Source organism: Danio rerio, chromosome 3 (assembly GCF_052040795.2).
Source record: "Danio rerio strain M-AB ecotype USA chromosome 3, GRCz13ab, whole genome shotgun sequence".
Taxonomy (NCBI): domain Eukaryota; kingdom Metazoa; phylum Chordata; class Actinopteri; order Cypriniformes; family Danionidae; genus Danio; species Danio rerio.
In genome coordinates, this window is record NC_141023.1 from 36287115 (window position 1) to 36311408 (window position 24294).

General features: G+C 36.7%; 1 protein-coding gene across 2 annotated transcripts in view; it reads right to left on the bottom strand.

The window, feature by feature from the left end:
- LOC137487238 (multidrug resistance-associated protein 1) overlaps positions 1 to 24294 on the bottom strand; it is a 35229-nt gene that overhangs the window by 6900 nt on the left and 4035 nt on the right. For both annotated transcript variants that reach the window (XM_087244854.1, XM_087244853.1), the window contains exons 2-14: positions 21738 to 21914; positions 20594 to 20719; positions 19367 to 19504; positions 10542 to 10667; positions 10105 to 10166; positions 9863 to 9994; positions 7974 to 8180; positions 5604 to 5781; positions 5366 to 5527; positions 4429 to 4521; positions 3818 to 4021; positions 3584 to 3730; positions 3398 to 3485 (exon numbers count right to left, since the gene is read on the bottom strand). In XM_087244854.1, coding sequence (XP_087100980.1) covers positions 3398 to 3485; positions 3584 to 3730; positions 3818 to 4021; positions 4429 to 4521; positions 5366 to 5527; positions 5604 to 5781; positions 7974 to 8180; positions 9863 to 9994; positions 10105 to 10166; positions 10542 to 10667; positions 19367 to 19504; positions 20594 to 20719; positions 21738 to 21914 — 1840 coding nt within the window. The remainder of the gene's footprint in view (positions 1 to 3397; positions 3486 to 3583; positions 3731 to 3817; positions 4022 to 4428; positions 4522 to 5365; positions 5528 to 5603; positions 5782 to 7973; positions 8181 to 9862; positions 9995 to 10104; positions 10167 to 10541; positions 10668 to 19366; positions 19505 to 20593; positions 20720 to 21737; positions 21915 to 24294) is intronic.

A 24294-nucleotide genomic window follows, 5' to 3' on the forward strand; every position in this document is an offset into this window, starting at 1 on the left:
CACAATCACACATTTGCTTTCTGCTGTTAATGTTTAGATGTTACTAGATCTTGGTTTTGTACTCTGCCTTGGCCTTCTTGATGCATTTTAATGTTGACTCAAGCCTGTAGGTCCTGGTGTTTAAAAGTCTCCCAATCAGATCTACTAAAACACTCCTGCAGCTGCCGAGAGGCTCCATCTTGCCAGATTTGATGCCAGCAAAAACATTTTTTTTCTCAGGCCAGGGTGATGTCTGCAGGGATTAGGAGCAGGGACAAGTGGTCAGACTGTAACTCAGCTTTAAGTTTGAGTAAACCTAGTCCAATGTGTTAGTTCCTCTTGTTGCGCATTTTAAATGATGGTGGAATTTAGGCAACATTGCTTTCAAACCCACATGAATAAAGTTTGCAGTCACTCCATGTGAAAATTCCATCTCCTCCCAGATTATTCAAATCTTGTTTCACAGCATAAACAGCTGCTTCTTTGGCTCCATTCCTATGCGGTTAGTCTGCAGGACGGATTTTACAACTTTTCCATTGTGTTCCGAGTTTTGAAACCTTATTCTCAAATCTGACTTCTGCTTCGGATGCAGGAACAAGTAGAGCTTCTTTAGAGCAGGCCTAGAGGTTCAAAACAATAGCCCCTTTCACACATACAGACCTTTCCGGAAAATTACCGGCAATTTTCCGGAAAGGTTGTATGTGTGAACAGGTCCTTTTTGAAAATACCGGTAAATTCGTTCTGGCTATTTTCCGGAAAGAGAAGTTGTAACATTACCGGCAATTTACCGGAATGCTGCGCTGTGTGAACGCAGAAGGAAGATTTCCGGAATAAGCGTGTGCACGTCTAGAACGTGCTGACGTAAGACGTCTGCTTTAGCCAATCAGAACAGTCAGACGCATTTACGTCCGCGCGGTTTATGAGAATTAAAGCCTTTGAATATTTTCCCAGACACATTTAGCTGCTAGAAGTTAGTCAAATCACGTTTATATGTTCTTCTTAATGCCAACTGTGTAAATGATCATCGATGAGATGCTTATGATAAGCCGTTGTTTGTTTACCTTCAAGCTTTGCGTGTGCCCATGAAACAGCCTGTGAGCGCCTGCACACGCACATATTATGAACATCTCGAAATGCGAAAGTGATCCTGCGAAAGTTGTTTACAATATTGATCATCCACAGAGTTTGTAATTTAGTCAAATGTTTACAAATACAAGCGCAGCCGTTTAAAGCTCATTTGTGGTGAATGATGTCAGAATTTACCGGTATTTTGGAATGGATGTGTGAATGCTCTTTTCCGGAAAATTTCCGTAACGTCCTCGCCTGTGTGAACAGCGCTTTTTTCAATATACCGGTAAAGTCGTTCCGGAAATTTTCCAGATATTTACCGGTATCACTAGCCCCTTTCACACAGTGATACCGGTAAATATCTGGAAAATTTCCGCAACGACTTTACCGGTATATTGAAAAAAGCGCTGTTCACACAGGCGAGGACGTTACGGAAATTTTCCGGAAAAGAGCATTCACACATCCATTCCAAAATACCGGTACATTCTGACATCATTCACCACACATGAGCTTTAAACGGCTGCGCTTGTATTTGTAAACATTTGACTAAATTACAAACTCTGTGGATAATCAGTATTGTGAACAACTTTCGCAGGATTACTTTCGCATGTCGAAATGTTCATAATATGTGCGCAGGCGCTCACAGGCTGTTTCACAGGCACACGAACGTAAACAAACAACGGCTTATCATAAGCATCTCATCGATGATTATTTATACAGTTGGCATTAAGAAGAACATATAAACGTGATCTGACTAACTTTTAGCAGCTAAATGTGTCTGGAAAAATATTCAAAGGCTTTTATTCTCATAAACCGCGCGGACGTAAATGCATCTGACAGTTGTGATTGGCTAAAGCAGACGTCTCACGTCAGCACGTTCTAAACGTGCACGCGCTTATTCCGTCAATCTTCCTTCTGCGTTCACACAGCGCAGCATTCCGGCAAATTGCCGGTAATGTTACAACTTCTCTTTCCGGAAAATAGCCAGAACGAATTTACCGGTATTTTCAAAAAGGACCTGTTCACACATACAACCTTTCCGGAAAATTGCCGGTAATTTTCCGGAAAGGTCTGTATGTGTGAAAGGGGCTAAGTGTGAAAGGGGCTAATGACTCCATCTTCTCTCTCCCACCACACCACACAGCAACTCCAAATTATTATTAATTCTGAGTGTGCTTCACACAGGTAAGTGGGCTTGTCAAACCACCTATAGAAACATTCTTCTTCTTTATCTTCTTGTTCTTCTTCTTGTACTTCTTGTTCTTCTTTTTCTTCTTCTCGTTCTCTTTCAAAAATCTCCCTTCTCCCTTCCCCTTACTCTAATTGCTGAATCTCCTCCTCAAAATATACATACTCTCCTCATTTGGTTTGGCTGAATGAAACTTTTTCCCTCCAACATTTGGGTGATTTCTGCTACAACTTTCTGCCCCCCACCTTGACCTGACTGGATCCATGGTCTGAAGAATAATGATCATGTGTTTCGCTCCCCTGCTTAGGAAGTTTGCTTACTTGCTACATGCTGAATGCACTTTTAGCCAAATGCCTCTATTGTTTCAGTTGCTTCACTGTTTTTTTCCAATAACTTCCTTTGCTATTATAAGATGATTTCAGGTGTTTTACTCTGCAGACTTGGGTTTTTAATCCTTCTGTCTTCTGCCACACTTATTATCAATTGAGTTTTATTTTTAACTCTCCTGACAAAGAGCTGTCAAGGTCTGAAGGACGTCATGAAGCCATGCCAAAAGTAAATGAGGCGACAGGGTGACATTTTTGGTTGATGCTTTTGCATAAACTCCAACCACAGGTTATTATTACGAGTCTGAGTTCATTATTAAGCATAATCAAATGGTGAAGAAAAGAGAAAGACAGACTCTTTGACTTTATTACAAAAAAATAGATCCATTTTTTAATAAACCAGTTTTGAAAATAGACTTTTAACAGACAAAAATGTGGAAAAAAAGTTATATAAATATGTAATTACAGCTCCAAAGCTGAAAATCCCCTTCCACTGACTGCTGCATGAAGTCATAAAGCACACTTTAGCCTCTACCAAAACCCACCTCATAGCCACAAAATTTCCTTAAAGTGTTTGTGAAATTACAGTGTTTAAATTAATGTTTCAAAAGTCTTACACATGAGCTTGTCTCGCAGATATATTTTTCAAGGTGGGTGTTTCTGGCAAATCAGTAACTTGTTGTTTTTGTTTATCTGGATGATGGTTTTGGTTACGCCTTCTACTTTCTACTAGGAAAAAAAACTCTTTATTGTTCAACTGTAAAAATGTTTTTTAAATGAGGCATATGAAGTGTTTTATCTCATAGAACAAAGTCTGAAAAGCTAATGCACTTACCAGGATTGTATGGAACTCTTTCCACGCTATCAAGTTTCAGCTCATCTTGACAGAGAAACTTCCCGAGTCGTTTGAGAGAAACAACAGCCTTAGAAATAGAAAGCAAAAAAAAAGGGCTTTTAAATATTCTTGAAGTGAGTACTCTACTATTATAACATATATAGAGCATGTAGTACTGGTGCTCACCTGCATAGTAGTGCTCATTGCAAATGGCAGTTGGCTGAGTGGAGCTTTAAGTATGTTAATAAGAGCCATGGACACAAAGATTTTCTGAGCATCCAGAACATGCTTATCATCAATTAGCACATACACCCCGAACATGGCAAACGCAATCTGTAGGCAAAGTAGAGTAAGCCAAACAGTCATATAAATGTTATATATGATTATATGAATATTTTCTGATGTCCATATGAAATGTACCAAAAAAGTGGAGGAATTGAAGGAGGCGATGGAAATGGAGTAAAGTATCTGGGACTTCTTCAGAGCATTCAGCTCTTTTTCCCTGTATTCAAGCACTCGCTCTCTGAAGGCATTCTCCCAGGCGTAAAACTTCAGGATTTTTATGCCACTCAAAATCTCATTCATCAGCTTAATGCGTCCATCCATGTACCTCATCTGGACCTCCTGAAAGCAGTAAATGCATGTGAAATCAGAGTCATGCAGCCACAATTATTTGCAAGAATAGAAAGACATCAAGATGGGCAAGTTTTCGTTTTTTCATTACAAATTTCCTGTTTCTAAATTCTTTGGATGGCTGAGACCAAGCAAATAAAAGCATTCATTTTACTGTATGTCATTTGTAATTAATATATAAATTAACATGCAATCCTGTTATTTTTACTGTGTTCATAACATTATAACATCAGAGGACAGAACTGCATGGACTGTTCACATGCTTGCGTTTTAAATTATCTGTAGATATGAAGCAGATTGATAATACTATCTACCGATGTGACCTCACTTGTCACAACATGACCGTAATGTATAGGAACAATAATAATATAATATTATAGGAATAATATGGGCAATACCTGGAGCTTGCTTCTCATTTTGGCAATGAACCCATTCAAAGGAAAGATGAGAATCACAATGGCGATACCAGCCAATGCAGATGGGCCAAGGTGCTGTACAGGGGTGAGAGGAATGAAAAGTAAAAGGAATGAGTTTGAAAATGGATGCATTAATGACAGTTAAATTAACTTACTTTAAATTAATTTAATTTAATTTTCATGGCATGGCATGTTCTGGCCTTTTAAAAACCCAGTGACATGCTGTTGTTCCTTTAAAGCCCTTGTATACTTTACATATTTTTTGTAATTTAACTCATTGTCATGTTAAAGAAACCAGTTTGAGATTCTTCAAACTCTGTCAAAACTGTTACTCACTGAATATCTTTGTACCTTAGATCTTTTTTAACCTTAGAAATGTAATGCATGAAATTCCCAGTTGATCAGCCATTTCTAAAATACTCAGAACAGCCCGTATGGCACCAAAATTCATGACACCCCAAAGTCACTCACTTTCTTCTCCTTTTTTATGCTCTATTTGACACTTAGCAGATCATCTTGACCACATTTACATGCTGTAATACACAGAGTTTCTGCCATTTGATTGGCTGATTAGATACAAATGGGTGTACCTAATAAACTGAATGACCATATAAGTACATGTCCAATAACTGAACTTTTTGGAGTAGAACAGAAATTGATGAGAGAATGAGGGATAGGATCGGGAAAGGTCAGTGAGCCAGGATTTGCACTTGGGATGTCCAAAGCACAGCTGTACATGTTGGAGCACTTCCTACGAGACTATTGGACTGACTAATTGGAGTATACTTTGAATGGCTTTTGTACACTTTTTAGTAAATTAAATATACTTTGGAAAGGTAGAACTATACTACATATTGTAGAAGAACAATACAATATTCAAAAACATGTTTTGTATTTCTATAGAAGCAGCTGTTCTCACCTGCCAGAGGAAGAAAAGACACAAGGCGATTTCAATGGGAGCCAGCCACACTGCATTGAAGTACACTACAAAATCCATGAGCTTCTGGGTGTCAGCTGAAACCAGGTTCACTATCTCTCCGACTGTACATGTCTTGCGGGCTGCACTGTTGATGACCAAAGACTGTGGACAACCAGAGTAAATGTGAGAACCATTAAATGCTGCTTTGCATTTGTTAGTAAACACTTGTAAGATTTACCTTCCGGTACACCAGTCCCATAACTGCAGTTTTAACCCTCATGCCAACTGCGAAACAGGTATACATGTACTGATGGTTAAATAGGGACTGCAGACAAGACAACAGGAACAGAGAAAAGGCGAAGAGGTAACCCTTCCACAAGGGGGCATCTTCATCCCTCACATAGCCAAGCAGTAAACTGAAGAACAAGAACAAACATTATTATGATTTACTGAGACCCAAAGATTAGCATGCCATTATATATGTACAGTACTGTGCAAAAGTTTTAGACCACAATTACATTTGTTGTTTTAGTGATGGTATCGTAACAATATATAATTATTTAACATGTTTTTTATTAAAATACAACTAGAAAATACAGGTTAGAGTTGGATTTTTTTTTAAAGACCATTTAGGACATGCTGTTTTAGGTTAATTTTTGGTCTTATTGGAGGAATAGGGTAAAAAATTAGTTCTTGCAGCTTTTTGTGAAATATAGTGAAGGCTCTGGCCTGGTTTGGGTCTGCATTTATGCCAGCAGTGTTGGCAATATTGTCTAAATTGATAGGATTGTGGAAGCTAAAAACCACAGACAGGTTTTGATCCATTATGCCATTCCTTAGAGAGCATAACTGGTATTGGTTTGATATTTCAGCATGATAATGATCTCAAACACATTTCTAAAGCAGCTAAATCATATTTCAAGAAAAGAAAATAGCTAATTAAACACAGTCTGAAATGAAACAGGACAGATTAAGCAAAATTTGGCAGCCTAAATCTAAGGAAGAAGTTTGGGAAGAGCTGAAAGAGGCCTAATATTACATATCACAGTATGTTAGAAAGCTTCAGGACAGTCTTCTCAAAACAGTTCAAGCTGTGCCAAGGAAGGCCATATTATAGACTTTTGCTTGAAGTAATTTCATTCTAAAATGAAAAGTTTTTTTTTTTTTTTAAATCTTGTTTACACATTCTATAATATCTGTTTGTATCTTAATAAAGAGATCGTACTATTTGAAATTGTTTTTAAAATGAGCCCTTTTCTCAGTCTCCCATGTATGGCTTCAATATTTCATTCATTCATTCATTCATTTTCTTGTCGGCTTAATCCCTTTATTAATCAGGGGTCGCCACAGCGGAATGAACCGCCAACTTATCCAGCAAGTTTTTACGCAGCGGATGCCCTTCCAGCCGCAACCCATCTCTGGGAAAGGCTTCAATATTTTTGTTTTTGAAAATTATTATTATTATTTTTTATTCCATTTAAAGTGAAATAATTGAACATAATCATATGAAGCAGAGAAAAATGCTTATTTTTTATGAACATCTTCTAACAGCACTTTAAAGATTTAGCATCTGAACTTCATATGGATGTCTTTACAGTACTGTGCCTTAGACTATCAAAGCTAGTGGCAGCCTAAAGCTTACAGTACTGTTTTTTCAACATATAAATTTTGTATATTTAAACTTTGTCTGATTTACAATATAGCGAGCGCAAGCCAAACCTAAAGAAACTGGGATGTGCACATAATTGATGACCGCCTTCTTGGACCAAGTACAGCTAAACCTAATTTATATTATTGCCAGGTACATACATCAAAGTTATTCAGGGTGCACAGTCATTATAAAGGGGTGTTGTGGTGTTGGTGAGGCCTCGGTTCCTGTGGTTCTGGAGCAGTGAATCCACCACACTGCTCTTGGCTTGTTATATGCCAGAAATAGTGGCTTGTTATGATGATCTACTTGCAGTTTCTTTGCCTTTTCTGAGCTATAGCTCAGCCACAAACAACGTGATGCTGCGTGGAGTGTATGGCACGTAATTAACAGTGTGTGGCTGTACCAAAGCTGAATGTGCTGTTATTCCTGTCTGTGATGGGGATTCACACTCAATGCTGTGAAAGGCCAACAAGTTCATAGACATAGTTATGGTTCCCCCAGTGTTTTTGTTGCACAACACTGCAATTATGTGATAAAGGTCTTGCTCTACATTTGTGCAGTGGCATGTTTTTCCTTATCAAATATAATTTAATAAGTGTTGCCTCCTATATACTCTAGATAATTCATTGATAATATTCACATTTTAGACTAAATGGCAAAGGAACAATAATGATTTAAAATTGATTATAGACACTCTTAATTTTCGAAACAAATGAACACTTTTATTCAGCAAGAATCCATTAAAACTTACATATAATGTATATATTTTTAATTAATTTCATAAATTATTTAAAATAAACAAATATTTTAAAGCATATCATCATATCAAATCACAAAAGTAAATGTATAAAAAAAAGCCTTAAAACTGGTCTTTTAACTTGTAATAGTTCACAGTATTACCGTGTTTTGCTTTGGTGCATTTCTTTTAGTTCTTTTAATTTTCACTGCGTCTCTCACCTTAGGACTTGTGGGATGGAGAACATAAAAGCATCTTGAATGACAAGACAGAGAGTCCCAGTCAGAAAGTAAGGGCCGAAATTTTTGGCCAGTGTCCGGAGAAGAACGAAGCCTGCGCATTGTTCCTTGTGGAGTTTTCTGAGCAGCTGCTTCTGCTCACTCAGCTTATAACCACGTGCTTCTGTTCCATTCAGAGAGCTCTCTCTACTGTGGAGGAATGATCAGACACACTAAATCAATAAAAGAATCATTGCCAAACGTATGACTAGGCAGAAACATTTTAATCAATGCAACAGTTATACAACCAACAGAAATTAGGTTGGGATAGCATGGAAAACTCAATAAAAAAACAAAGTAGTGGTTTTCAAATTTACTTTGACTTGTATTTCAGTGCAGACAATATGAACACAAAATGTTTCATGTTTTTTCTGGTCAACTTCATTCATTGATTCATTTTCTTTTCAGCTTAGTCTTTTAATAATCCAGGGTTGCCACAGCGGAATGAACCGCCAACTTATCCAGCATATGTTTTATGCAGCGGATGCCCTTCCAGCTGCAACCCATCTCTGGGAAACATCCATACACTACGGACAATTTAGCCAACCCGATTCACTTGTACCACGTCTTTGGACTGTGGGGGAAACCGGGGCACCCGGAGGAAACCCACGCAAATGCGGGGAGAGCATGCAAACTCCACACAGAAACGCCAACTGACACAGCCGAGGCTCAAAACAGTGACCTTCTTGCTGTGAGGGGACAGCACTACCTACTTCGCCACCGCGTTGCCACTGGTCAACTTTATTTAAATTGTTGTTCAGACCTGCAACACTACAAAAAAGTAATATAGGACAAGAAATCAGGTAAATTACTTAAATAATGATGTGATTTAAAACAGGTGATGGTCATTATGGTTTGATGCAAAAGCAGCATCCAAGAAAGGTTTTGTTCTTTAGTAGCAAAGATGGGTCAAGGATAGCCAAAATTGCACTGTGCCAAAAGGAAGCCCTATGTTAACAGTGTGCAGAAGCGGCGTCCACTTCTTTGGGCCCAGAGGTAGCTGGGATGGACCTTCACACAGTGGAAACATGTACTCTGGCCAAATGAATCAGTATTTTTTGTGAGAAATGGACACTCCGAACCAAAGAAGAAAAGAAAAAGACAGAAAACAGAGTCTGTCATGGGATGGAGTTGTGTCAGTCCCCTTGGCAAAGATAAATTACACCTCTGTGTTGGAACCATTAATGCAAAAAATTACATAGAGATTTCAGAGCACTATATGCTGCCTTTTTTCCTTGGACGCTCATGCGTATTGCAACAAGACAATGCAAATCCACATTCTGCACACAGTACAATGTCCTGACTGCGGAGGAAGAGGATACAGGTACTTGACTGGCCTGCCGGCAGTCCCAACCTGTCTCCAATAGAGAATCTGTGACGCAGTTTGAAGCGCAAAATGTGAAGACCCAGTACTGTTACCTACCTTAAGACTTGTTTGCAGGAAAAATTGTACAAAATTGCATCCGAAACACTTCACCACTTGGTGTCTTCAGTCCCTAAACATCTCAAGTGTTGTGAAAAGGAATGCTAACATTACAAAGTGGTAAATGCTTTACTGTTCCAACTTTTTGTGTGTTTCAACTTTCAAGAACAAGAATTGGAATGTGTTAATTTGGACAAAATAAAAATCACGAGGAACACGTTAAATAATGTTTGTTATATTGTCTGCAATGAAATAAGTCAAATTAAATTTAGAAATCAATACTTTTTTATTTGCGTTTTTTATATTGTCACAAACTTTTCTGATTTGTGATTATAATTTTAATTAAACACTCTTGAATCCAAAGATTTTTTTGGAGTAAATATTCTATAAACAAATGTAGGTGTCTTACTGTTGCAGTTTGGCCCATTGTTTTGCCCACTCTTTTTCTAGATCACAGATGATTTTTTCAGACGTGTCCTCTTCTCGAAGAGACCAGAGATCTTCAGCTTTTAAAGGTGAGCGGTAGCCCTTCACCACCAGTCTGTGGAGCACAAATAACTGCATTTTTCAGTAAATCTGTGGCCTATTAATCCTTTGAGCTTTTCAACAACCTCAGAAGTCCAGAAAAGAGAGACAAAGAGGTGACTTTACCTGCCGTACCACCAGAACAGCAATTTTGACAGGAAAGAAGCATCCTCAACTGGACATGGGTTCTAGTGGAAAAAACAAGGTATTAGCAATTTTAACTATTTTCTAAAAATTAAAAGTGAAAAGCTAACACTTTACTTAAAGGGGTAGTTCATTAGACTTTAATAAAGCCATTTTAACATAATAACATGACACGACATGAACATGAATGGGACTTCATGACAATTATTAAGTCTCTTGACAATAATGTTTATGACAGATTTATGACAGGTATTCTTATATTGTTGTCTTACTAATGTCAAGTCGTCATGACAAAGACGCTGACAGGTTGTTATTTATTTCAAGTAATACATAACAAAGAGAGCTCAAAAAAATGTCACCCACTTCAAGTAAAGGGTTAACAAAAAATAGGTTGGGTTGTAACATGGATGAACCTGTACCTTCACATATACAGGTTTAAGAGTGTCTGGCCGCTGGTCAGCGAAACAGCTGAGGATGAGCTGTGCCAGCTGAAGAGAGAAGAATGTGAAAAATGCCACAAATCTCATCGCATCTGCAGAGAAACCCTGTAAAACACATGACTGGTTATCAGCAGGATGTAGACAGCAGTGCGGGGCACTTTACACAAAGACGGTACCCTTATTATAACAAATCACCAACATTTCTTTTTCTCCCTATTTTTTTGTGCTGTTGTTTATCTTTTTAAAATGATTTTTTATGTCACCAAAATACTTGTCTTTCCTTATTTTCTTTATAACTTATATTTTTGGGGTTTAATTTGTAGAGATAAAGATATTTTAATGCTCGGAGATCACCTCAGGATTAAATCTGATTGTCTCTCAGCATTTGAAAACGATTCTAGCAATGTTGTTCAATGTTATTGTCATTCATTCAATTGTGGTGTATTGTGAAGACTTTCAAAGCTATCATTATAGTTATTATACTTGGTGAAAATGGGTCTTCATTCTTATTTACCAAGCAAAAATATTTATGTAGTTTAGCCAAACTGTTAACATCAAGAATAAAAATCTGCACATGATTATTTCAGACAATAAAAAAAGTTTAGTTAGATGGTTAAAGTTTTGGTTAACTACATAAATCTGGATCAGAATTACTGGTCGGTGTTATTTACAATCAGCACTTCTTATCACAAATTTAAAACACTTGGTTTTTATTTTTCCCCAGTGTTGAGATGACCATTTAGACAGACATTTGCCAGGGATTTCCCAATGAGTCGTTCACCACATAATAAGCTTCATGCTTCCTGTGGTACCATCTCTATATTTTGTCTTCTACCAGCCTTAATGCCAGAGCTGATCTGGGATCAGCCGCCCACTTAGTCTGACCGCAGTGTGCAGAGTTGGGTCTGGTGGCTGAAGTGGGCAGATTTTTTTTTTTTGGTTTTGGGGATGGTGCCTGCTGTGCCCATCCCTTCCTTTTAAAGACCTCAGCTTAATATAAAGACCTAAACATTTCATTAAACCAACAACAAACCATTTATTGAACACTTCGATATCATGGTTGAAAACAATATAGACTATGGACATATTTGTTTCCGCAGATGCTGGTAAAGTAGAAAGATTCAACCACTGCATCATCGTAAACTATATAATAATGTTTGTCTGAAATAGCTGAATATTCTGTTTAATTATTGATCTTGCAAATAAGTAAGTATTTTCAACGTTCGTTCGTTCTTTCATTCATTCATACATTTCATTTTCGGCTTAGCCTCTTTATTAATCCGGGGTCACCACAGCGGAATGAACCGCCAACTTATCCAGCACATGTTTTACGCAACGGATGCCCTTCCAACTGCAACACATTTCTGGGAAATGTTGTTCAACATATTATTTCATAATTTTGACTTTTTGTCTCTTAATTTGCCAAAATGTAGATTTCTCAACTCTCAACTCAACTCACTTTATTTATAAAGCACTTTCACAACTCACAATGATTACCAAAGTGCTGTTCATAAAACACATAAAACGCATGTACAATATACATAAAACCAAAACACATAAACTCACATCACATGATTAAAAGCTGAAGAAAATTAGTGTGTTTTCAGTGACCTCTGAAAAGACTCAAAAGTTTGAGTTGTTCTTAAAGAGAGTGGGAGATCGTTCCAGAGTCTTGGAGCTGCTACCGAGAAAGCTCTATCACCTCGACATTTTAAGCGTGATCTTGGAACTTGCAAAATAGAGACAATCCATAGAGCGAGGAGATCTCACAGGTTGGTGCATAATAATTAGCTCAGAAATATACTCAGTGGCCAGGCCATGGAGAGATTTAAAAACATACAACAGAACTTTGTACTAAATTCTAAACTGGATCGGCAGCCAGTGTAGAGAAACAAGAACAGGTGTGATGTGTTCTCGTTTTTTTGTGCCTGTTAAAAGCCTGGCAGCTGCGTTCTGGACTAGCTGCAGTCGCAAGAGAGAGGCCTGACTCACACCCAGATACAATGCGTTGCAATAGTCCAGACGAGAAGAGATGAAAGCATGAACAACCTTCTCCAAATCACTGAAAGAGAGGACAGACTTCAGCTTGGCAATATATCTAAAATAGAAAAAACTATCTTTGACAACCGCATTAATTTGCCGATCAAATTTTAACTCAGAATCAAAGATGACACCAAGACTCTTTTCAGAGGAATGTATTTCCCCAGGAAGCAATGACAGATTGTCATTAGAATCCAAACCTTTTTGGCCAAAAACAATGAATTCGCACTCGTCTTTATTCAGTTTGAGAAAGTTATTTGCCAACCAACACTTCACATCAGCCAAACAATTAAGCAATTTCATTAAGACCTTTAAAATCCTAATTTCTATTTTATATGCAATTATTTTGAATGTCATAATTTCATCTTTTGTATCTCAATCATAACTGTCATGTATGTGTTTTATGAGTTATCTCTCATTATCTGTCATATTGTAGATTCAGAAGTTTATAATTATGACTTTTAATGTAACAAGTGTGAGTTTTTGTAAAACATTTGACTGTCACATTTATAATAATCTCCTAATTATGACTTTCAAAGTCAATAATTTCAACTATGTCAGACTTTTTATCTCATGTTTATGACTTTTAATATAAGAATTTCTACTTAATATATATGTATAACGAATAAATGTGTCATAAATTTGGCTTTTTATATCATAGTTTTGGCGCAAAATTACAACTTAATATGTAATAATTTAAATGTTAAAAAATGTTATAATAATTTTGACACTCTCATAATTTTGACTTTTATTGTCATGGTTATGAGTTTAAGTCAAACTTTAGACTAATGAAACTTGACATAATTGCAACTTTTCTTTGATAGTTTTTAAAGTAGTGGTCCACTACGATATCACATTTTAAACTAGTTCATTTATAATGTAGTTGTGTAAACATAAACAACATCTGATTGTGATATGCTCAAAGTTCAATGCAGACATTTGGCTTTTACAGAGTTAGCTGAGCAAAGCCTACAGCGAACAAAGTTTGGGGACCACAAAAAAAAAAGAAAAGAAAAATACACCCAGGATAATGAGATCACAGGGGCTTTCGGTTATGTGCATTCACCACGCGCATACACCTTGCACAGCAATGGGGCGTGGCCCGAGGCACTGTTATGTTATAGCCCAGAAAGCAAAAATGCTTTCTAAACGCTGCTATTTTCACAGAGCTTCTTCTGTGTCTGTATTTGGGCTTCCAAAGGACACAACACAAAAAGAGAAGTGCTTACAATTAAATTTTAATTATGTCTTAGAGAATCATAAAAAATATATAGCTAGCATTTGACAAAGGACAGCTTCCAGAATCTCTCAGTTCAGTGCTGGATTTGGCTAAAAACTTCTCAAAGAAGGAGCAGCTCCAACCATAATAGAAGAAGCTGTGAATTGTGAGCCACAACCTGTCAGTATTTTTATTTGTTAAAAATGATCATTTACATGCATAGTGTCTAGCGTTAACGGAATGTTGTAGCAAGGACATAAACAAGGATGTAAACAAGTGCAAATGCTGTTTGGCAATGTTAGGTACAAGTTCATATTTATTTGTCAAACCATTGTAAACATCCACAATCTTCACCAGCGCTGCAGTGTCTCTATGCAGCCACTTTCCCTGCGTTATACACTTGACTAACACACTTGCAAAAGATATGTGAGCTTTTCATATTACTTACACATCCTTATTCTGAATATATGTGTATGGTACTTGTTAGATTTTATTCTAGAGAGCAGGCATGACATTCAGCTGTGTCTTTTTTATATTCTGTCTGATTCAGGCTCATACTTATATGGCTAACAGCTACTCTGACTGTTTTTACACAGCAGAGGCAAAGCACATGCTTGTAGGGGTGTGACGCTTTTCCTGGTGATGTGGAGCCGATCCGCGAATCACAGCACGTTATGTTAGCTGACCATTTAGAGCTTCTTGATGGTCGATGAGTTGTTTTCATGTTAGCTAAGTAGCTGTATATAATCAAAGTAAGATATATGAATAAATAACGTGATTTTCTACAAATGAAGCATGAGCACACATTGCTTTGCATCTTATAAATACAATCAAGCCTTAAAAATACACTCTGGACCACCCCTTTAAATAGTCATAATTTTGACTACGTCATTTACATTAGATCTTTATTAAATCCTCAAACCAAAATGGGCCATGTCATCTTTGACCCAAATTTATTAAATGTTTCTACAAATAGATAAATAACGCTATTGATTGCATTACTGTGTTACAGCCAGTATTTTTGTTTGTTATTTGTCATAAAGTTTAACCTCCATGCATTTGACCTATTGTGTATAGCATGATACAAGGTTCAGGATTTATTTGAGAGAAAATATGCTAGAGGTCCGGGCTTTGGGTTCAAAACAACAACAACCCTTGCCAAAGGCCTGGAGCACCAGTTGAAAGTTTTACAGGGGCCAGAGAGGGCATCTATTCCTATGGACTTCTAACAGAATTGGTGTCAAATAGCCAAGCTATGAGAGAAAGTGGCCTCTTTAAGAGTGTGTGTAAACACAAGACTCTTTACTCAAATGGACACAGTCCAAACTCTGGATTCCACAATGCAGGACATTGTGATTATTTGTCCACCACACCATACGCTTTAACAGTTTGGACAAACTCAGACTGGTCAGGGAACATGTCTTCCCACAGTGTGGTATGAGGGGACCAAGAGCTGGTTGTTTTGCTTTTGCACATTGGCAGAGCGCTCATTTGGGGTGCAACAGATCCCACCACAAACCAAGCTTTAGCTCCTATGTCAATGTACAGGCTGTCATCATGAAGCTGTTTCTTACTGTATTTTTACTTCCTTATTGTACTTGTGCCCTACATTTTACAAGTGTCTATTTTCATCTGTCAGTATTTCCATTGTGTTCATTCACTTTTGCTTTTTAGGGCCATGCATTGAATACATACAGTATACATAAATATTTGTTTATGCTGTTCTTAATTTCACAGGTTCCAGGAGATGTTGTGAAATACAAAGTTTTTTCTTTTATATCGATTTTTAAAAGAAAAATTAATCTTTTGATTCAGATCCCAAATATATAAATCTAATGTTTGATTCACAGAATAATCGATTAACTCAATGTAATTCATAGCAGGTTTGAAATCAACAACAATACCTATACACTAGCTGTGTCTCATTTCAGAGGCTGTGCACTGCGTCATCGCAAACAAATTCGGAGGATCAGTCTCCAAACGCGTCCTTAGTTTCCCAGGTAATGAAGGAAACAACCGGTGGATCCTTCACAGCCTCGAACGTCCCAAGATTCATTGCGTGCTGATAACGGCAGGGCATTTTTAAAAGAAAACTCTGGATTAAATTCACCTTTGAAGTCTGCATCCTTTGGAGGATGCAGTCTCTGAAATGAGACACAGCTACTGTAAAATTGAAATTTTTAAGCTAAATCAAATTACTTACAAAAACTTATGTGAACCTGACCTAAAACAGCTTATAAAATTAAGCTAGAGCATGATTTACTTAGTTTAATAAGTTACAATGAACTAAAAACATATGCTGTCACAATTAATTGATCATATAATTTTCTACAGTATAAGAAATAGTTCTAAAATTGTTCTTAATTTGAAAGAGAAATAATGACAATATATTGGCATAATATGTGTCAATATGCTCCAATACTCCAATAAATTATGTTTGCTGTTTGTTCAAGCTACTTACTTAAAATGAGCTAAAACAACACAATTCTTGAGTTTTTTTTGACAACTTGTTTTATGTCCATTCCACTTAAAATTGTAAAAATTAATAAGTTAACTCCTTCTTGTTGTTCTAACACAAATCGGTTGTGTGGAACCCAGCAATTTTATAGTTTACGTAAAAACTATTAACCCACAAAAACTATGATTTTTTTTTAAGTGGTTGCTTAATTGTTTTCCTCATATCTATGTAGGATATACTGTATGTGTTTTATATGATAAAAATAAGTATTTCTGATTATTTCCTATTGGACATAATGCTGTTTTCATAATCTTGTTTACTTGCCATTTGAAGTATAATGTGTTCATAACAAACATGTTTTTCATTTTTTGCTTAAAATAAACAGAAGTTGGAAGAACCATTTAGAGTTTGCAAACATCCTAAAGCTCTTCAAACCGCTGAGAGTGGTGGAATATGCACATATATGCAAATATCTCCCACCTCAACATATGAAATCAACTGAATATTTCGACATCAAAGAAGGTGGAGCCTTCAGCCACACCCACCTATTCTGTAATGATAGTTAGAAGTTATTTAACAGCTGGATTTGTTTACCAGTTGTTGTTGTTTTATCCAGTTTTACTCACAACTATCTTGTAATTTTTGTATGAAGTATACCAGTGCCTTCAGTCTATAAGCTTGTTGACTAGGATATTTTTTGCTACACTTCCTTCACTATACATCAGTTCTGACAGGCACAGATTATACATTCCATGCTTAATATATACGCACAATTGTCTTTTCATGTGATTTTCTTATATATATTCTCTTCTCCAGTGTCAAGACGATGGTTGTTTTGTCTATGACAGATGCAGTGAAATAATTACGGAGCGGGTGGATCACAGTAGGCGAGGGACAGACAGAGGGAGACAGTAACGGCATCCACAAACATATATTGGGCTGCTTCTATCTGTCTGGAAAAGCCCCAGTGGTGATTGCGACTGCTCTGAGCTCTGAGACAAAGAGGCCATTGAGGGAAGCGGAAAGGGAAAAGAGCGACAGAACCAGACGTCAGCGCTGGGAAGAGCACAGCTGTAAGCACTCTGTTTACGTCTCGTCTCAGACACAACGCAGATAAATTTAGAAAGCAAGATTGAGTAACACTCATTAACAAAACCATGCGCGGGGGCCTGTTACGCATGCGTGAGGCCAGCATTCCAGAGAAAACACTTTTTTTTGATGTTCCCTTTTGGACTTTCTTTTCACTAGGCTACATGTAACTTTTCAAGTTCAAGTGAACTTATTTTACTAGCCCTAACTCTACCAAGCAGTCTACTAATACGCTACGACTTAGTTGATATGCAGTTGCAAAGATGCTAGTCATAATAGACTTTAATAGCTTTAATATCTGATTGGAAATAACTTTGCCAGTACATACGTTGTTCTACTAACTCAAAGTCTAACCTTATTGATCAGTCAATCCTCAAATATTACTGTATTGAGAGATAGTTAACATGTTGCTACATAATTGATGTATACAACATTTCAGTGCGGTAAAGTCACTGGCCCATGAACATATCCTGCTTGTTGTCAAACTATTTTAATTACTAACAAGAGGCAATTCAGCCATATCACAACATTAAAACAGCTGTCATAACATTATTTGTCAATATGTTGACCTTTCAGGATTCCCGGAAGCTATAGAAATGAGAAATGTAAAACAGGATATACATTTGGACCATTGTTTTTGTTTACATTCCTTAAAATGGTCTATAATTGTGACTGTGAAAATGTAGTGATCTTTTGTTGTGCTCTAAGACAAGACATCAGATTTGCTCGCTGTGTTTTGTGTAAACTCTTAATACACCATGAATAGATGTGATATTAGAAATCCTTAGGGTCCAAAGTGATCTAGGTAGTAAGCGAAAAATATGTTTCTTTAAAGTATTTTGCCTATTTTGTGAACATTTTCCTGTTTAATTTCACACTGCCATTTTAAAAGAGTAACTATTAATTTGACTAGTGAGTGAAATTTATTAATTACATGTATTACAGACTATATTGGTTATAGGGTTACTAAAATTACTACATTAAGTACACAAAACATGTCCAACATGGACAGTTTTATGTAAAAATATATTATTAGTTACAGTATATTAGTAGCTTAAAAGTTTAAATGCAAATCAATAAAAAATAGAGGTTTTAAAAATATTTCTAGTAAAATGGTTTAAATTTACTTTTAGAGACAAATGCAAATCTACTAAAATATAAAAAAGGCTGAGAGCATGGAATAAAAGTTAACCATTTATTTTGATAGTCTTTTTAAGACACTATGTTGATGTATTATAAGTTTTTACTTTTACTAGAGTACAATTTGTTGACTGATATCATACTGACAGTCTTGATAGAATGAGCTAATAAGAAATTATGTAAATGTAAAATTACTCATTGTTGAACTTAATAATAATAATTCCTTTAATTTAATAACACTTTTCTGGAGACTCAAAGCACTTTACACATTTTTTGTGGGGGTGGTATCTTCATCCACCACCAGTGTGCGGCATCCACCTGGAGCAGCCATATTGCGCCATACTGCACACCACACACCAGCTGATTGGTGGAGAGGAGACAGAGTGATGAAGCCAATTATAATATGGGGATGGTTAGGAGGCCATGATGGACAGGTCAGTGGGCAAATTTGGCTACTTTTTTTTTTTTTTCCATAGGACTTTGGTTTGACGTCTTTGAAGTCCCCATCAATATACTGGGGCGTTAGGATCCACACAGACCACAGATTGGACACCCCCTGCTGGTCTCACTAACACCACTTCCGGCACCAACACAGCTTTCCCATGTAGTCTCCCATGCAGGTACTGACCTGGCGCAGCCCTGCTTAGCTTCAGTGAGTGACCATGTGAGAGTTGAAGAGAGCTAGGCAAGCTTCAGTTGTGAGACCATCAAAATAGTCAAAGTCAAATGATGTGAGACCAAAATAGCAAACATATAGAGGGATTGCTAATGGGGAGGTTTAATAATGTGTTACCCCTAGTTTTATAATTATTATTGTTATTTGCAACAGCAATTGGATAATAGTGTTGATGTACAGACCTCCTCTATGATGGCTTGTATGTTGGCTCTGAGAGGCACCAGTGAGCAGACCACCGCCAGCATCCAAAACAGAAAGAGAAACATAGAGGAACGAAAGCCCCTCAGCCTTTCTAAGTGGATCATTAACATCGCCAGTATCTGTAGACACAGTGGGGTCAGTTTAGAAACATCCAACACACACACAAAAAAAAAATACAACTATAGAACATTAGGCAGTATTTAAAACAGGTATCAATTAATTTGGGTTAAGATATTTCTGTATTGATCCTGGTACAAAAATCTAATGTTATTGTTTAGTTTGTGTTTTAGGATCCTATATTTGACTTTTCTTAAAAAAAAATAAAATAAAAAATAAGTCATTTACTACAGTACAACCACTGTTGACACTGCAGTCTGCTGTGACCAGAGGTAAAAGAGGCTTATTTTTTCTGATCCCTTCAGGAAACTTCTGCCAGACGTCTAGCCACAAAAAGATTTGTTCATTCAAGCTTAAATATAACAGATTATAAATTTTGACTATCTTTAAAAATGAGTTTTATTGAAAAAAAACAAAACTATTTAAATCCTTAGTTTGGGCTCGTTGTTCTTCTCAGTTTTATTTTTCATAACACTGGTTAATGGACATTTTAAAATCACTCTATATCTTAAAATCATAGACTTTTACATCATATATGTATAATTACCAGTACAATTAAGAGCCATTTAAATAATAATAATAATAATACAATTATTGTATGTACCGCCTTTGTAGTGCTCATGGATGCTTTACAATAACAGTATTGGAATATGAAAAACAATAACTTTAAAAATGTTCAGAAAATAGAAATAAGACAAAGAAATGGACACAAAAGCTACAGAACATAATGATTATAACATTCAGAAAATGAGTGAGTTTTAAGGAGAAACTTAGTGATATTTAGAAATATTATTGTGCAACAGCACAGAATTTTCTTCCCCCATAAAGCGAGGCGATGCCAAGGGACAACAAGAAGGACAGAGCTCGAAGATTGCAATGACAGTGTTGGAGTGCAGTGAGTGAGTAAATTACAAAGGTTTGAGAGAGCTACAGCACGCAATGATATGAAGGCAAGTAAGAGAATTTCGGTACTGGAAGCCAGAGGAGGTTGTGTAGATTGGGGTGGTATGAGAGTTTGGTATTTTTAGTAGCAGAGTTTTGAATATATTTCAATTATGGAGGCTTGGGAAAATAGTAATAGTGTGATTTACCATGGTAAGGCTGCGGATTATAGGGCTCAGGAGAAAGACCATGTGATGCTCTATGTCTCTCCTTCTTTCCACCAGCAGGTAGACCGTCTCCAGAAAACCAAAGGAGGCCAGACAGAGAGCCAAACCCTATAAGATGTGCACAAAAACATGTGAGCAACATTATTCTGTCATTCTCTGAAAAAATGCTTTACTTGCATGACCGTTCTAATGTTGGGGGGCAAATAAGACTATTTTGCTCATTTAATCTGTCATTTGATTATTTTTGATAATTTAATTTTACAATATTATATATTTAAAATATTATTTATTATTTTGTCACTATATTAGTATTTTCAGCATCAATTTTCTTATTTGGATGTTTGACAAATCGGTCTATCATTTGCTTAAGCTCTCAGTTGAAAAAAAGTTGTGCTGCTTTTTTGTTTAGATAAAAAAAAACATGACTGACATTCTAGTCATTCAAGTTTATTTGAACTATAATATTTTTGTAACATTGTGAACATTTGTCATTTTTACTGTGAACTTTTAGTCTTAACGTTAACATTCAGTCCTGCTGAATATAATGTATAGATTAAGGAAAAGAGATCTTTTTGACCTCAAACGATAATGTATTCCCTGCTATGATTGATTTATTTGCTATCTTAAAAAATATTCTGGTGTTGATGAACAAACCTTAACATCCATTAGAGCAGTAGTCACCAAACTTGCTCCTGGAGGGCCGGTGTCCTGGAGATTGTAGCTCCAACCCTAATCAAACACACCTGAACAAGCTAATCAAGGTGTTATTAGGTATATTTGAAACATCCAGGCAGGTGTGTTGAGGCAAGTTGGAGCTAAACCCTGCAGGGACACCGGCCCTCCAGGACCGAGATTGGTGACCCCTGCATTAGAGGTTATTTGTAGTGGAAACTCTTTTTTTTAAATTAATATTTAGACACTAAAAACATGGGACTGAGCCCTGCATTATCCATTCATTAGTTTTTTTCCCCCACAGAATGTATTACATTTATTTTAAATGATTGTAGTGGTGTCATCCTGTTCTATATGTTTTTAATCCGACTGATGCTATATTCAAGTTAGCAGTTTAGAAAGCCTTGGGGATGATAACTAGAATGCAAGTCTTGATATGACTGAAATGACTCACCGTCTTGGCACAGCAGAGGCTGGATATAGATATGCGTCCATTGTCATAGAATTTGAGATACAAGCAGTAGAAAGGGGCACAGATCCAGAGATAGAAACAAGGGAACCACACCAGTATTGTGTGCTGGAAGCACTTTGTAAGGTCTGGATGTGCTGTGTACCACGTGACGTTCCAATCCTGAAACAAAACAATAAACCATTAGACCTCTCAAACTCCTTAACATGTTACATCAAGAGGGATATACATCTTAACAAACTCATAATGCATGTTTTATAACTTGTATTGCACTCATAGTTAAATGGATGTTCAGTGATGTTCCCCTGTGATGGTTCAGTCCAAAAGCCTCTGTGTCATTTGTGCTTGTTATGCTTCTAAAGTTTTAACAGCTAAATAGTGTGAAGTTGCACAGAGGTAAAAGGTGATACTCAAATAATAAATCTTCTCTGTTTTTCAGTGCTTTAAAATATAGCTTTGCTTGCCAAGTGAGTTCATGATGAATGCAGCAGGATTCACCCTGGTTGTTATCACAAGTCATGACAGGATAAAAACCTCTTCACATCAAAGAAAGAAGATTGAAACTTGAGGCAGTGACCTGACTTGTCCTTCAGTTATTAGGAATTCACACCTTTTGCAGGCATCAACATATTTGACATATTTGAAAAAATATGAATGTATTTTTTTTTAATCTGCAACAAGCCAATGTATTAACCTCATTTTAGCTTGACAGATTGTTTAGCTTCTTTATATAACATTTCCACAGCATTATACTCAAAAGAAACATTTGTAGATACATTTTAATTCTTTCTAGTAGTATTGGCGACAACAACTATGTACTTTCCAAAGTACATAGTGCGCACAAATATTGACGCTGAATAACACTTTGTGCACACTGCTGAGTGATAAATTGAAGAGTGTTCCCAGTGTTTGATAGTCTGAAAGTCTACATTTAAAATAAATGCAAATGTATTTCACAATTGAAAGCAAACAGGCTTTGATACAGGGCGAAATGATGCTCTCTGGATTTCGATTGCATCAAACACAGTGTTACCAGGCTTAAAATCATTGCCAAGTCTTTCTTAGGTGAATTTCACAGGCTCTTTCCAGTCTGACATCAAGTAATTCACACTGTATCTTTTCAGTTATTTCTGGCCCTTCCATCTTGGAAAGTAGGCTGATGTCCAAACGCAGCTGTAGAGCTGCTCTGTTTTTTTCTTTCAAACTTCCACTGGACTGACGAGAACTTATTTGGCTGTGTTTTATGCTGTGGTTATTTCGGCAATGGCACCACTCTGATGAATACTGCATGCTGGTTGGAAGGAGTCTTGTGGTATGGCAGTATATAAGATGTCACCTTTGGCAAGCCACAATGTAAACCCCATATACACCATGAGAAAGGCCATGAGCACCAAGCACATCAGCGTACTGTAGTACAGCCATTTTCCTATTTTTTTAAGATATATATGAACATTATTTTTCTTAAAATAAATTAAAACATTTGTTTATCATTATATAAGTTTGACATTATATTAAAATCCTGAAAGTAGTCCATACAATTAACATACTTCATTTAAAGTCTTGTGATTCATACAACATTGTTTTGTGAGAAATTTGACAAATGTAACCCTCAGTTCACCTTTAATGTAAAAGTGGCCAACAGGTAGAGGCTTTGTGAGTAAACCTTGCTCTCTTGGCCTCAACTAAGGGCTGTAGATTTTAGTGACCTCTTATGATGCCTGTCTGTACACTAGCACTCGACAACTACTCTATTGCCTGCCTGATATCAGTATGGCTTTTTATTCTTTTGTTTTCTGTTCATCTATGAGAATGGCTTTAACACGATTGACATTATAACTAGTCCTGCAGAAATAATTCTGACTTGACTTGAATCCCATTCCAGTAACACTGGTTGAAATCCTACGTTGAGTGAATGAGAAGAACAGCAAGAGTTTAATTGTTGTCGTGACCCAACTAGGAGTAAGCTTTTGGGAGAAGTCTAACAGAGGCAATCTTGTTGGAGCACTGTCAGTAAACCTCATTCTCTTGGCATCATTAGTTAAATCTGAGGAGAATGGGACAGGTTTTGTTGGTGTGTGACCCAATAGAGAGGCAGGTTTAGGGGCAAGTGTTAGGATCTTGTAGGAGCTGTGTGAGAATCACTTCTGGCTACACAAAGAACACCAGCAACTGATACCAGATGCTGTGGCCTTTGTTAGCATGCTAATCTTTCATGCTGCAAACCTTGTTAAAAAATATTACTTATGTGGGGTGCATATATTTAGAAGAAACACTCGTGCTGTGACTCAGATTTGTTTTATTATTATTATTATTTTTTGGAATATCAGTATAACAGAGTCCAGAGATAGTGTTATTATATTAATAAACTTCACTTTCCTGATCTCAATAGCAAAGGCTTCAATCTTTAGCATTCTTGTTAGCACAGTTTCCTGTGCCAAAAACCCTGGTTTGAATCCTGCTTGCTTGGATATAGATGTGCAATATGAAGGGGTTTCATTGGTTCTGTGACCTGAATGGGAACAAGGTTTAAGGCGTGATTGTA